The sequence below is a fragment of the Anser brachyrhynchus genome (genome assembly GCF_964034855.1).
Source record: "Anser brachyrhynchus genome assembly, chromosome: 4".
Classification (NCBI taxonomy): Eukaryota; Metazoa; Chordata; class Aves; order Anseriformes; family Anatidae; genus Anser; species Anser brachyrhynchus.
Genome location: NC_137698.1, coordinates 24,426,495 through 24,442,247, shown reverse-complemented (window position 1 = coordinate 24,442,247; position 15,753 = coordinate 24,426,495). Strand labels below are relative to the sequence as shown.

At 40.8% G+C, this 15,753-nt stretch overlaps 1 protein-coding gene and 1 long non-coding RNA gene across 2 annotated transcripts in view; one reads left to right on the top strand and one right to left on the bottom strand.

Annotated features, from left to right (window-relative positions):
- VEGFC (vascular endothelial growth factor C) overlaps nt 1-3,938 on the bottom strand; it is an 81,694-nt gene extending 77,756 nt beyond the window's left edge. The window contains 3 exon segments of the mRNA XM_080590474.1: nt 3,480-3,701; nt 3,703-3,830; nt 3,833-3,938. Of these exon segments, the coding sequence (XP_080446600.1) occupies nt 3,480-3,701; nt 3,703-3,830; nt 3,833-3,923 (441 nt within the window). The 5' untranslated portion in view covers nt 3,924-3,938.
- On the top strand, nt 3,631-14,215 carry LOC308194478. Its single transcript, XR_013950565.1, has 3 exons — nt 3,631-3,895; nt 4,726-6,998; nt 14,149-14,215. It is a non-coding gene; the product is annotated as an uncharacterized lncRNA (long non-coding RNA).
- Nucleotides 14,216-15,753: the final 1,538 nt, after the last annotated feature.

Below are 15,753 nucleotides of genomic sequence, written 5' to 3'. Positions count from 1 at the left end.
CAACTAGCAGCATGTTATGATTAGGTCAGATTTAAAATATAATTAAGATGATAAAGGTATGTCTCAGCTGAGATAGCATCCAAGATAAAGGGAGCTCATGTAAGGGCACCTATTTTCACGAGGGTGAGAAAAAGAAAAAAAAATCCACAAAATCAAAGCACAAAGACTGTTCTGTATAGCTGTCTGCACAGAGAGGCCCCATTGCCACTTTCAGGGACACACCTAAAAACAGTCAAATAAATTCAAATTTTCAGTTGTTATTCATATTTTAATGCAAAACTAAGAATTCTTGGGTATTTATAGTTTCAAACCTCCTAAACTGATGTGGAACGATCGATCAATACTACTTTTGCATTGCCACATAATCCTAAAAGTTTGACTAGGTAGCAAGACGAAGGTGCGACTTCAAAAAGCCTTCCTAGCTGTGTCACTAGCATTTTTCCCACTATTGTTACCGTGCTACTGTTACCATTATTGTTACCATAATAACCTATTCCTGCTATTGTTACCACACTCCCATTAATTCAGTCTAGGTACATGCCACTGTCACGCCTTCATTTCAGTAACTTCAGAATTTTAGTTCATACCCAAAATGCCCACATAGCCCCTCCAGCTCATTTTTAAGCTTTCAGCAAACAATAAGGTATTATTATTAAGTACACTTTGAGCTCCTGGGTAGACAGCACGTATTTGCTGCACATTGCTGACTCAAAGACGTGCCAAAGGCACAAAGCGCTGGGGGCACGGCTGCGTGCCAGGGGGCGAGGTGGCAGAGCCAGCTGCATGAGGTTCTGCACGCTGGAGGAACTCCCTGGCCGTGCAGGAAATCCAAAGGAGATGATTTACGGGCAGGGGTCGCTCCCCATCCACTGATCAGACAGTTCATCTGAGAAGTCTTAATCTGGGCCCTGTAATCTTGCCAAATAATGAGCACTGCCCTACGGCTGAAGGAAAAAAAAAAGGGGGGAGGGGAGAGGAGGCAGTGTTGCACAAGCTTATCAGTGCCCAGTTGCAGCAGAGCATGCCCTTGCAAGAGCTATATATGAAGAAGCGCTACTATTTTTATCTGTAATGCTTCCAAGTTGCTGCACATCTCCAGGAAAAAAAATAATATAACTAATATATAACACTCACCTGCATAAAAACACAATGCTATTTTCTGCCTCTTGTGTTGGAGGACCCTCAACTTCACCCACACTCTAAAAAAACGTTTCTAAGGCTGACCTTCTTAAAATAGGAAGCAAAGAGGAATAAAAAAAGTCATAAAAGAGTCAACCCAAAAGGCTGTATAACCTGCACTTAGGCATCAGTATAAAATGCAGCAGCATGGGGTGGAAAGTTAAACCAGAGGAAGCGTAGTATCTACAAACAGAAGTGATCATGCATTTTTCATTCAAGTTCAGAAAGTTCAAGCAAATGTCTTTTTACTGACAATATAATCATATTTTCCTTGAAACAATTACATAGAGTTTACTTATTTAATCCTTTCTAATTACTTGAGACAGTCATCCCACATTCTCTTGTCACAGCAACAACTATGCACAATACTCACTCCAACAGTTCCATCAGAAGCAACAAACTCCCAGCTAGTGTCTCCCAACGTGACTAAGCCTGCTGGGATGCACAGTCTCTCTCACTCTCTGCTACTCACCAGTAGCCAGGCACAAAAACACTTTTCTGTTAATGTAATTGCTTAACACACGCTATCCCACTCACTTCCCCGTCTCTTGACCTTTCTTCCTTTGGTTTGCTCACGGTTCCCTTCTTTCCAGGGAGTGCTTGCACTTCTGCACAGTGCTCTACAGCGGCAGCTCCGAAAGACTTTGAAGTTTCTTTAAGAAACACAGTGACTGCCTACAACACGTGCATGAAAACACATGGCATCGCTCAGGGGCATTTCTTCACAATCAGCTGTTCGATCTCAGCCACTTCAGTGTGCAAAGCATGCGCCATGCTCCGGTTTTGATTTTTTCTTTCCAGTACAAGATAGTCTGAGGGTTTACACCTCAAGCATCAGTTTCACTCTGTTCACTGGCTTACAGTCAGTCACAGGCTGGAGAGAGTTGAGGTATTTTTACACTTTTTTAAGTTTCACATTTTTTTAAAATAAATAGCCTAAGTGATAAGTGACCAGCTGGCTTTATTTTGTGTTCCTATTTTTTAATACTTAGATTTGAAGAGTACCTAATAAACATTTAAGTAATATGAAAGCTGACAGCATACTAGCATTTAGAACATTAAAATTGATAACATTCATCTGTAATTGAAATATCTGGAGGGAGACTACAGCATATTCAGCAACCTTCTCCATATAGAATATTACTTGAAATGCACGAAGCCTGTTAACAACATATGGTCTGCAACAGTTTGGATATCCAAAATAAGTGTACAGCTAACATGTACACCGTCAAAACTTGACTTCCCATGTAGCTACTGTAAAAACTCCCGCTCAGTAAAACAAACAGCACTGTTACATTACATTTATTTCTTCAACCAGATCAAAACTATTGCTGCAAACCTAGAAAAAAAAGTCAGAATACCAGCTCAGCTTGTAATCCACACACTCCCCCCACCAAGTGAATAACGAATGAACTGGGTCCTGATTGCTTTCCAAAAGCATGACACAAGTCTTCAAAACAATGAGATGAAGGGAAGAGCTGTTATAAAGCTCAGACTTCAGATGTCTATCTAATAATGTCACATGCTTATACAATCACATTCTATGCATCATTTTTATGCATCAGCATACCAAGAACTGCAAAACCACAATGACTGCTGAGAGGTACTCAAACACTAAGTTACAAAATTTCCTATGCAAATAGAAGTTAAGGCAGCCCTGCAAGTATCTGTGATTGAAACTGGAGGATTTAAGCAGGTCCCAATCCGCACACCTGGGCAAGGTTCAGATTGGTGTGTCACGTCACACCTTCTGTACATGCTGTCACGCAGTACTAAGTCATCCAAAGTGTCAATAGCTCCAAGAGAGACTTTTCGACAAGTGGAAAGTCTCTGTTTCTGCTGTCACCGTCCCCCACGTTTCCCTCGCTGCTCCATCCCTGCGCCCAGCTGCTTCTCGCAACCCTTCCTCCAGCAGCACCGGGCTCTTCACACCTCAGCCCACCGCAGGGAGCCGCCGGCGCTGCCGGGACCCCCCAGCTTTGCCCTCAGCGGAGAAGCCCCGAGCTTTGCCGGCCAAGGGAAAGCTGCGGCTGCCGGGCACGGCCCCATCCCCATGCCCGGGACGCGCGGCCTCTGGGCTGCCCATCAGGTGCTTCGCGTTTCTTTGGGAACGCGGCTGTTCGCTGTGCAGCCTTCTTTTTTTCTCTTTTCCCTCCCTCCTAAAACAACCCTTCCCTTCCTCCCCTTCTCCCAGGACTCTTTTCCTCGCCGGTAGGACTTGCGAGCGGCGCACCCGAAGGGGCTCGGAGCCCGGCGCCCCGACGGGCAAGCTTGGCATCCTCCGCGGGGCACGGCCTTACCTTCGGCTCCCCGGTGTCGGGCTCCTCCTCGTAGTAACCCTGGCCGGACTCGTAGGCGGCGGCGGCGGCCGGCTGCCGGGGTCCCAGGAGCAGGGCGCCGGCAGCGAGGCAGCAGCCGAGGGAGAGCACCTCCAGCAAGTGCATTGTGCTAAGATGGCAGGGCGGGGGGCCGCGGGGCGGGCGAAGGAATGCGGGCAGAGCTGCGGGGCTCCTTCTCGTCCTCTCTCTCCCCACCCCGGCTTTCGCTGTCCTGTCCCCCCCCCCCCCCCCCCCGGCAATATCCAAGACAGTAAAATCCGCGGGATGGAGAAGATGCGGTAGCAGCAGCAGCAGCAGCTCCTAGACGCCTGCAGGGGAGTTCCCAACTTTCCCGGCCGCTTTGCGAATTCTCACCGAAGTTATCCGGAGTTTGCCAGGTAAAAAACCCACCAGGAAACCGGACATCCGAGGCCGCGCTCACTCAGGAGCAGGGGAGGTGGAAAGCGCAGAGAGGAGGAGGAGGGAAGGAAGGAGGGAGGGAGGGAAGGAAGGAGAGCAGCATGGAGCAGCCGCCCACAGCCGGCAGCTCCCCCTTGGCGGCGCGGCCCCTGCGCGCCCTCCCGCGGGGCCCAGCCCGGCCCCGCCCGCCGGGCTCCGCGCGGCTCCGCGCAGCGCTCGTCCGACGCCTGTCAGCGGCGGCGCGGCAGGGGGGTGCGTGGCGCCTGGGGCCGCGCATGGCGAAAGCGCCCTCTGCCTGCACCTCCGGGCGGAGAGAGGGGGCCGGCCTTCCTCCTCCTCCTCCTCCTCCTCCTCTTGCCGCTGCTACTGGTGCGCCGCCTGCCGCCGGCGGCCCCGGAGCGGAGCGCAGAGCGGGAGAGGCGGCCCCGCTCCGCCGGAGAGCGGAGGAGAGGAGGGAGAGCCCCAGGAGATGCGGGTGGCCGAGCCCGGCTTGTCTAGCCCCAAGCCTTGAGCCCCCGCCAAAAAGAAAAAAAATGCCCGCTCTAGGTCCCAGCCCCGAGGCGGAATCAAAGTTCCCCACTAGCTGCGTTCAGCCCCGAAACCGCTGGATGAAGTTGGTTACAATGCACTCTGAGCCCGTGTGAAGTTTTGCAAGATTTGCCTTTAATCCTAACCAGCTACTTGTTGAGCGGCGTTGGCAGCTCCCTTTGAGAGAGCGTAGCAGACATGCAGCTTTTTTGGCTGGAGAGAAAACATTTGTCAAGTGAAAAACCGAATACCCCACAGAGTATTTCTTACTTATTTGTAGCCTCCCTATCAATGACAGCTCAGAGCCACCTCGGAACAGAAGTGCCACCCCGTTCAGAGCCCTAAGTAAAACAACACGGATGCTGTGCTACAGTGACACTGATCAAAGCTTACAAGAAAATAAAAAGTCAAACGTTAAACCAAAGCAAATTGCACAGTGATAATGAAATAATAGAGAACAGCCTGCCCAAACCTCTGCTATGCAAACGGAAGAAGTTATATTCCCTGTTCTACCATTGCTTGGTGTAAGAGCGTTATTGAAACACATAAATGTTTAAAAAGCTTTTCAAACGGTTCCGCATCCCTCGTAAACATCTTCTGGATACAAGACTGTATGGGAATGTGCTGTGTGGGCAGATCCCGGACTGCCTTGGCTGGCTGCTGGCACCCTGCTCATGTTACACTGCTCCTCTCCTTGGGAGCCCCAGTATGTGACTCTGCAGGTAGTGCCATCCCAGGGCTTACGCATGGGGGGCTCTAGCAGGCCTGTAGGCACCTTCTGGTCTTTATGTCATTCCTTACCCTTCTCAAAATGACATTTTGCAGCTTGCTGCTGCACAAAGGAATTGTTTTGATGCTAGGAAGCAATCACTTCACTTGCAGTCAGAAGGAAATCTCGAGTTTGGATAGAGAGATGTTTTAAAACAGTTTTCATAGTTACTACAAAGTTATTGAAGCACTAACAATTTAATATCTCCAGGACACAGTGAAGCAATGAATAGATGACAGTGGTAGAAGTTGAGTAAAGCCCTATGAAGATACCAAATAGTATAAGTAATTTACAAAGCCTGTTGTTCTTCAATAGACCCTTACAGTGCTACAGATCAAAGCACAGGATTAAAGCCAGTAAGCATACTCCAGCGTGCAAAACCCATCTAAACAGAAACACAGCATTACTTGGTTGAGTTTTAAACACTCCAAAGTCTCTCAGAAACATCCTATTGCTGCAGAAAATGACAAAATCATGCACAGATATTTCAATGGAGTGTCATGCAAGGAGCATCTCTTCATTGCTAAATCACAAGAAATGGAACATAATGCTTATGCTATGCTACCACTACATCAGCTGGCTTCCTCATCTATTTTCCCACTTCACCAGCACTCTTACTCTGTCCCCTTTTCCCTTGATTCACAGAACATCCTTCATGGCATGAAATACTTTTACACAAGAGAGCATTTCCACCAACTGCTCTGTGTAGCGAGTTTAAGCTGCCATGATGGAAAGCTTGTAATCACAGTCACATAACACCTCAAGTCACAGTCTAAGCTTAAGGGTTCTAAAATAAAAGTATCATAAATTTCAACTATCTTTGGTTTACAAGTAAATGCATACTACATTGGCTTGGAGTCATTTTACAGATTTCTGTCAATTCAGGACGTATTTCTTTCAGCCCCCTAAAAGATGGGATAATTTAAAGGTTTGCTGATTTAAAGTCTTCTCCCCTTTCCCCAATCAGCTAGTGATAGATATCCTTCCTCTTATTTTCAAATTACAATGCAGAGTTTATTTAATCATTTTCAGTTATATGAAAATATCCTTGCAAGGCCTACAGGACAATTTAATTAATTTTATGCAGCTCTTAATAGTCTTGGCAGTGAACTGACCTTATAAACACAAATGACTAAAGAGATATCTCCAGTAGTGTAGAAATATAGTTCTAGCTCTTGCCATGTTATGCTTTAACAGTGGTAATAGCTACTATTGACAAAGAAAGGAAATTTTTCATGTCAGGTATAAAATTCCTTCAAATGAATTCTCTTGGTCTTGTTTTAAAATTGCTTTAAAATATATCCAGGCCTCATTCTGATGCTGAAGTTGGTGTAACATATATCTATGAAACACATTCTTCTACAGTATCTAGACGTACCTGTTAACACTCCTCTCCAATATATTTGGCAGATATATTTCGATACTTGCTTTCATACTGCTAATGAATGGAGATAGCAAAGTCAGAGATGAACCACCGTAGGAAATGTGAGCCAAGAATGGGGAACAGAAAAGTGTCAATAGCAGCAACAAAAATCAGTAGCATGCTGTTGTAATTTAGTCTGTTTGCTTACTATAGAGTTTGCTTATTTTAGATCCTTCAGGACTGAAAAACAAGCTGTTGAATGTTTTCCTTTCACAGAATGTCATTTCCATTCTCCTTATACTTAAAGCCTTGCATTTGGTTTGAATCAATCTCTCTTGCGCTCTGTTCTTAGATAGACAGAAACATACCCGGGAGTTAAAACAGCAGGTTTGCTTTTGTTTCAACACACACATATTTACTGGTGAGTTTTGGTGGAATCTGTATTTAATGTAAATCTCAAAGACAGAGATATTTTTCCCAAGCTCAGCAACTTGTAGTGCTATTATGGAGTAATTCGAAAGAATGAAGGTGCAGTTGTAAACTTAGTCCTTAATTCCCCTACAGATATGACTCTCCCGTTGTTCCTCCAGTGCTCAAAAGTATGGAAGAAAAAATTGGATGTTAATTAGTACCTTAACTAGCAAAGTCCTATGTAAAATACTGTAAATAAGCCTAACGTATGAGGGGGGAGGGAGGGGAGAAGGCACTTAGGGTTCAGCATCAAACTATCAGAACAGCTGATCAGTAATGAATTTTCTGACAATTGAATCTTTCAGCCCCAAGTCTTATTACACATTTCTTATCCTATTACTTATCTACTGTGTGTAACTAGTTCTATGCAAGGAAACATTTAGCTACTGAAAGAGACAATGCAGTGGATTTCAGGCTGTAGTCCACTTCTCTGCCACAAATCCTCTTGTTTATATAAAACATATGATTTACTGAAAACATTTTGGAGTACTGAAATTTCATTGTTTGTGTGCATAATGGCCTTCCTCATTCCTCACAAGCAGATTTAAAGAAATAATTTGTACAGGCCCTCAATTAGTATTTCCTTATACGATCCTAGAAAAGGATTTAAAGAGTGGGGGCTTAAAGATCACGAGAAGTAACCGAAATCTTTCCTTGACTTTAATCAGGCATCCTTACTGTACAACTTAACCCATGGGGTACTGTTCTACACAAAACCCCCAACTAGGGACTCTGAAATGTAACTTTAACCAGAAATATTGACAGGATGAATAGCTTTAATTTAATGAGAGATGGCACATCTGCAAAGTCATTTTCTGTGATGCTTTGCTTGGCCTAGTGCTTTTCATTTTCTGGATTTTTATTTTATTATTTCTGGTATTTTTTATTTATTTAATCATTGTCATCATCTGGAAATGTCTCTTTCTTTTGGTATAAGTGTTCATCCCTCTTGAAAATTAACTGACAAGACAGGAATATTTTATCTTCAGCCCTTTGACACTCGTTGATATTCATGGATTACAGGATTATTAGGATTTCTTTGTTCTCAGGGATCCTCTTTCTAAACTCTTAAAATCAAGACTATTGGCATTTAACATTAGAATTTCTTTATGCTATTGACTGGCCATCTGCAATAGCATAAAACCCTATCAAACCTGGCCATATTAAGGGGATGTTATGATGCAAAAAGGTGCAGCACAAGGCAGCATCTCAAGGAAAGGAAAGTGTTTGAATTCCCCGAGCCAAGTTACATATCTTGGAAGTTGCTCTCAATTAGAATGGAAAAGGCCCTCACATGCATTTTATTCAGCCATCTTACATTAGAATCTCTCTCTTTACCACAGTGTCTCTTTGCTCTTGTGTTTAAGGTCTTACACATGAGCAGGCATGCAGAGAACATCAACTTCCTGTAAATTAATCTCTCCATGTAGTGATGTTGTTTGTAGTTGTAATCTCTGGCTATAAACAATAAAATGACAGATTGTAAGCTTATGTTACCTCTTAGCTGAAAGCTGTGCATAAACTAAATTGTGTATAACTTAAGCCACGTCACTATATAAATAAAATTAGATTCAACAAAACATATTAGGACTCAACACCATATGACCACTACACACACAAACTCTTGCAATGTTACAAACATTCCAGCAGTAGCCTTCCAACTGACAACCTAATAAGACAATTCCCCCCTTTTTCTATAGTTGTTAAAACAATGCCACAACTAATTATTTCTGTAAAGAGATGCAGTTTCCATTAACTGTTTCTCCACTAGAATATCTTCTGCTGCATTCTCCACTTTTTTATTCATCGCTTAAAGCCTTCTGTTCAATATTTTGGCAGTTCTGGGAGTTAAGAATATGATGAACCCTTCAACTACAAATTGCTGAAGTATTCAGTCTTTCACCAAAAAAAATTATCAAGCAGTATCGAGATGAATTCATTTCCAAGCTCAGAACAGTGCAATGTGTTCTTATTTGTTATGATCTACATTTTTTCCTTATTATTTAATAGGTTCCTTACCAAAGTTAATTCTTCTCTTACCCTTTTTATAAAAGCCTTTTATGTATTTGAACATTTCCTCTCTCTCTACTAAGCCATCTTGTTTTAGGCAAAATAATATCAGTTTTTCCAAAATTTCTGCACAGATTTTCATTTTTTGAAGTTCTACTCATCCTTATAATTGTCCTTGGAATACTCTTTAATTGATCCAGACATCATTTGAAAGATGATGCCCAACACTGGAAAAGGGTACTTCAAAACTCTCCTGTACTGAGCAAAACAAAGTGATGATAATAATACAGTAATAAAACATTCTTCTGCCTATACGTTCCTATATGGTACTTGCATATTTGGCAGATTCATATTCAGGTTGTTGTCAGATGGAGCTTCTGGATTTTTCTTTTTTTCCCTTTTTTTTTTTGAGGAATTTCTACCCAGCTAGATGTTCCCTTTCCTGCAGTTGTAGATCTGACTCTTTCAAAGCAAGTGGAGCATTCACATTTCCCAACAGAATGGTGTCCATTATCTCCCATTTCTTCCAGCCATTTCTTGACTTTATGAAAATGATTTCCAATTTTAAGCCTACCTGTCTGTGCCGTTCCTGCTAGCTAGATCTTTTCTGTAAATATAACAAACTAATAGTATATTCCACCTATGTCGCCCTTCATTCCTTAGGGTCAGTAATAGCATTGTTAGCGATATATTGCAAGGTTTGGCTGAAGTTCTAAAATTTCCTTTTCAGGTACTGGTTCAGACTTCGGATTTTACTTCAGCCCATCTTACTGATTCAGAAGTGTGAAACACAGAACAGGAGACATGCAGATCCAAGACTCTTGCTTCTTCATTTTTCACGAGGAAATTAGTTGAAAGTAGTTAGAGATTAGTTTAAAAATGATGAAAGGGAGGTTTGTGGGGGTTCTGTTTTGGTTTGCTGTGTTTTTTTTTTTTCTTTACTTTTTTTTTGGAGGGGAGGGGGGTGGAGGGGTGGCGGAGATGTGTGTTTTTTGTTTGAAACACCAGGTAGAAAGTTCTGAAATTTGATACTGTGAGAAGCTGTGTAGGCACACACAATCACAAAGGTTAAAAAGATCAGAAAAAATAATGGAAATCAGGACAATAAATAGGTACTAAGAATAAGTAAATAAATAAATAAATAAATAATGTAGGAGTGGAAGACTACCACCATGCATCCCTAATTCAGTGGATGAAGATGCTGGAAGAATATGAGGGAAGTGGACTGCAGAAAGCAGACAGTCTTGTGTGCTCTCCCTAAATAACATTTCCAATTGCAACTGTTGGAGACAGAAAACTAGATAGACCGTCTAGACAGACAATTTTTCTGAGCCAATAGGGCATTTCTTATATTTTGAGGGAAACTGAATCAATTCCTCATTGATTCAGGTCCAAACCACAAAGTAAATTTGTTCTTGTCTTTCAGTCTCATGTTCAGACCACGTACACTTAGTCATAACAAAAACACTTATTTTTACACATCAGTATTGCAGCAGAAGTCAGTCCAACAGATAGGGTTGGAAGCAAGTGCACAGGAAATCCAATCTGTAACATATTCTTTATAATCCAAAATGAAATTAATAACAAGTGCTATTGCCATCACAATGAAAAATAGATTTTATCATTCCATCTTAAAAAGAAATATATATATACACACACACCATTTTTGATGAGGAAGTTACCATTACTAATAGTTTGAATTGGCCCCATGCTTAACTTGGTCACTATGAAGGTTTTGTTCTCTGCTAAACAATTGCTTAATAAAAAACATAACATGTTTCTTTCAAAAAGCTGTGTTTTGTACTGAATCAAGAGTGTTATTGTTGCTATCAGACCTAAGGATATATTCTGGGCTCAAGACCAGAGGATGAGGATACACCATGTGTGAGAACTCAAAATTAAGTCCCCAACCTTTTAATTTTCCAAAATCTACTAAAAAAATAAAATAAAACAAACGTGATGACAAAGAATTAAAGAACAAAGGTGCATTGATATGCAGATTGCATCAGAGGCCACAAACAATTCCCTCCTTCACCATCTAGTCAGGAAATTTTGTCTTCCTAATCACACAACATTAACACTGAGCAATACAGATCCTAATTCCCTGCAATATGGCAAAAGCTGTGCTAATTTCACCCCTCATCATTAATTAACTTATTTAATGTGAGACATTGTTAGACCAGTTCTCAACTGTTTCTGCACAGCCTGTTAATATCTTTGCGATCTTTTCCAACCATAACGATTCTTTGATTCCTTTAGCCTCTTGTTGACTTTCAATACTTGAGGCTAGACGAAGCAGCTGATGCATATAACATGGAACCAGCTCACTACTGAGCAAAGCAGTCTTCAGTACAGGACATCCATCGTCCTTCTGCTTGCTTATCTCTTTGTAACCTGAATTTAAGCAGCTACTACTGATCTAAAAAGCGGGTAGCATGCTGGGCCTAATCTATTTTAAAAATTCCTATCCCATCACAAACCTACAGCTATACTCCACAGGGCCACTTCAACTAATCTGTCCCAGCATAAAACTCTTGAGTGCAAAGGGTAGAGCAACAGACCATTTTCAGTAGCAGGTTCCAGCTGTGGAACTCAACCTAATCTTCTCTATTGATAATGAATATAAGCCTGAGTGTATTCAAAACTCAAAACAACTCCAGCCTCTTAGTAAGACTCCCTGCAGTGATGGCATCTTCCCAGGGCAACCAGGCGATGCGGAAGGAGGAGGTAAAAAGAACGGGTAGATATATGTATTAAAAAAAATAAATGTGCAGATATTCTATATAAGAGGATAGGTTCCAAAATATAAATTATTATATTAAAATAATTTTCAGAGATGTACAGAATTCACTTTAAAAAATAAAAAAAACCACTCTGAATGATCAGAAGAGCCTGCTTAGTCATCACTGGTTTTAGAGCCAGATTTTATTTTTCCTCCCTAATAACACCAGAAGGTTAGTCATAATTGTGTTCCTGTCCATTTGTATAACTTACAGGGCCACTCATAGCTACCTCACCTAAACAGGATAGAGAAAAGCCCTGCTCATACATCCATCTCATTTTTCTTCACCACTGAAGCAATAAGTGGTCAGGGAATGTGGTCATGGCTTCTGAGCTGCCTCAGCTGCAGGGTTATGGAGAAGGTCAGACTGTCAGTGAGCCTGGTCCCTAACTACATGCTGCTGCTGCCAGCTACAAAAGCAGCTACTCAAGAGATGATATGAGCTACACCATAGTTTTAAAAATCTTTTTAGGCTAATGAGGGAGCGCACACAGAGGGAGCGCACACAGAGGGCCATACCACACACTTTTTGCTCTCAGGTTACTCCTAGTAAATCACTCTGCTTTTATAAATAAAGTAGACGTTTTCTGGTGGATCTTTGGAGTCTTAATATTCTAGTTGGCAAAGTTATATAGAAGTTAAAGTAGTCCAAAAGCACATTTGTTTCCACACAATTCTGAGATGAGTATTGTTCACCTGATTGCCTAACATCTATAGTCTACAGGTTTTGCACCAAAATGTTCAAAAGCAGTCAGTGGGGATTAGGAGCAGCTCTTAATTGTAATTATATCATTTTAAATTGTAATAGGCTTCTTTCAAATCATATCTAATTTTTAAAAGTGATTTTCCTTATCCAAGCATGTTGACTATCTGAAAAGGATAAGATTCTTTCCCACTCAGTTGGGAAAGAGATGTATTCATATATTGATATTAACAGCAAGTCTGTACACGTACACAGGAGGTCTTGAAAATTTAAGTTTTAAAAATACAGAGGAAAAGCATGTTCTCTTCCCCTCCCCCCAGTCAGAACTAGACGTCACACTATAGCAGCTGAGGTGTTTTTTTTTTTTTCATATTTATTGTGTGACATGTTTAGTTTAACTGTAGCAGATGCCTCATTAAGTAATAATTCTCAGTGCCAGCAGGAATAAAACAACTTCTTGAATTCAATCTATTTGCAGTCAAGTTGAAAAAGAGATGGGACAAAACTCTGTGAGTTTTCAAAAGGTTACCCTAAATATACAATATCAAAGCTGATAATTAAGAAGGCTCATTTCAGTCAGCTTCATGTTTGCACAGCACTGGGAGTAATTATAACAGTACTCATTCATTCAGGTTGGCTTGAACACTTGACCTTATAAGCAAACTCCTTTCTTCTACCCCCCCCCCCCAACCCCAAGATGCAAAGCTAAACCATTTGATTTTAACAAAAAATACGTCAAGCTGACATTTTGATGCATATTTAACACTTTATTTCACTAAAAAGATAAATTAAAAAAAAAAAAGATATTTTCTAACATTTCTGCAAATATTAAAAAAAAAAAGTTTTTGTTTGCTTGAGCTTTTCTTCAGTTCATCAGTTGAACTGTACAATACACAGAGGTCCCCAAATTCATGCAAATGCCAGTATGCCTCCAGGGCACCATTGCCTTATTCCACATTCCTCTTACATCACGCCAGCATTCACTAACTCACACAGGGCCAAAGAATGTGAAATCCAAAAGCAGAATTACAATTGTTCTCAACAGTAGTCATGTGTGGGCACATTTTCAACAAAACTAACCACACCTGGGAAAAGTAAAACACAGGGAAGAGGATCCTACCTCTCTGCTGTCATTTCAGAGTTAAGGTTCTAGCCTAAAGCCAAATGCCTGGTCAATGAAGAGCAATAGGCCCTTTCCAGAGGGGAACTCATTATCCCTTTCTTTGGCATTTATTTTAGGACGTGCTAAAATTTATTCGTTCTCAGTTAGTAGTAAGAGGGTGAGGGGTGGCATAACTTACACTATATACCTAACTTTGAGATACCTAAAGTTACAGAAGAGAAGTCTCACATGGAGAATCTGCATCCTGTCCTTGGGAAGCCCCCACATTATAAGGGGAAGTCAAAGAAATATATGGAGGAAAGGTGGGCAGGAATATAATTAAGGCACATAATTAAATCCATGGAATCAGTCTCTAAGTTGGTAATTTGATTTTCAAAATGGAGCAAAGGTAATAATGGCATATTTGATCAAATAGGAATGTTTCTCAACTGATTGACTTCAAGCCTTCATTTTAGAGTTATTTCTTGTTCATTCTTTTTTAGCTAAGAGTTTACTGAACAACATCAAAAAAAGAAAGGGATGACAGATCTCATGATTTTTGGACATGTCTGAAGAGAAGTTCTTATTGCAAAGAGAACATGCCTACCTATGGATGAAGAAATTCTACAATTATCCATGCTAAGTTTCTTGTGCAATAAATGCAAACCGCTCAACTGAATAGCAGAGAAGAAAGAGAGAGCCAACTGAGATATAACTTCCATGTGAGAGATTTGTTCCTCCAAGGCATTGTACTTTTAATCTCCATTTAGGACGCTGAATTTCTGTTACAAAATTATGAACAGACAATAATTCTACTGAAGACATTCTGTTCTCCTGAATTTAGTTGGTCTGACACAAAATAAATTCCACAGCTGTGCTAATATTTCTTTTCATTCCCTTTTAAATTATACCATGTATATGGCCTTAATCATTACACAATTAAGTAATGAGAAGCACATAACTTTCTTTTTACATCCACTACAGAGGCTTATACTCGATTTTTATTAGAACAAGGAAGAGATTGTTATTTACTTTTTTTTTTTTTTCCACCTATATGAGGTAGTAATTCTAGAAGGTCACAGACTATAATTACATTACGGCATTCATTATGTATTCTTACTTCAAAGAAGCAAAAAGTTGCGTGAAGTAACATATACTATTAATCACAGAGATTTGAGTCTATCTAATCTTTCTCGAGAATTTTGGCTGGAAAGCTATTATAACGTCGGATACTATTAGTGAAGCCTTAGCTACTCAATACATGCAGCAGAAGTTCTTGCATGAGAATTGACTCAACAGAGCTAGGAGACAATAAAAGGGCAGCAGGGCCTGTGGCCTCTGCTCTCCAATTCAGTAAAATGAAGAAAAAGTGAATTCACTAGGAGCTGTCAGCTCTGAAACATCTCAGTTCAACATGATTTCACCAAAGATCAAATGGAAAAGGCTAATCTTGTTTTCTAGACACTTAAATCCCATTTTCCCAGGCAGATTTACCCCCTGGCTCGTCCAAAAAGTGTCAAACAGAATATCTTATTCCAAGTGTTGTTTTCTTTTTTTTTTTTTCCTCCTTTTTCTTTAATACAACAGGCACAATAGCACTGAATACATCAGTGTCACAGTTATGGTTTCCAAAGATTAGACACAATGTCATAATGCATCTACAGGAAGTAGAAAATATGTCACTAATACGTGTACAGTACATTCATACTTCATGAAATTATTTGTTTACACTTACATGTCAGAAATTTTCAACTTGATATCCTCACAGACTTCTAATCATCCAGCAGAAGTAGAAAGCAACAAACCTTTATTAGATCTTCTAGGGCCTAAAAGTTTTTTGGCTTACGTTCAAGATTGACAGGAGTGCAGTTTTATTAATATTTGGAGAGTATTTTGTACATGAAAGACATCCTGCTGCTCAGTCATACACACGCTACTAGAATACGTAACATCGAATTAATGAAACATGTAGCCATGTGTTTTGGTAACTGGCACTTACTAAAATGTTGCTTAACCCACAGGGGTGGGGAGGGAAAAAAACAAACAAACAGACAAAAAAAACACCACCCTGCACACTATTTATAATATATAAATTTAAATCCAATTTA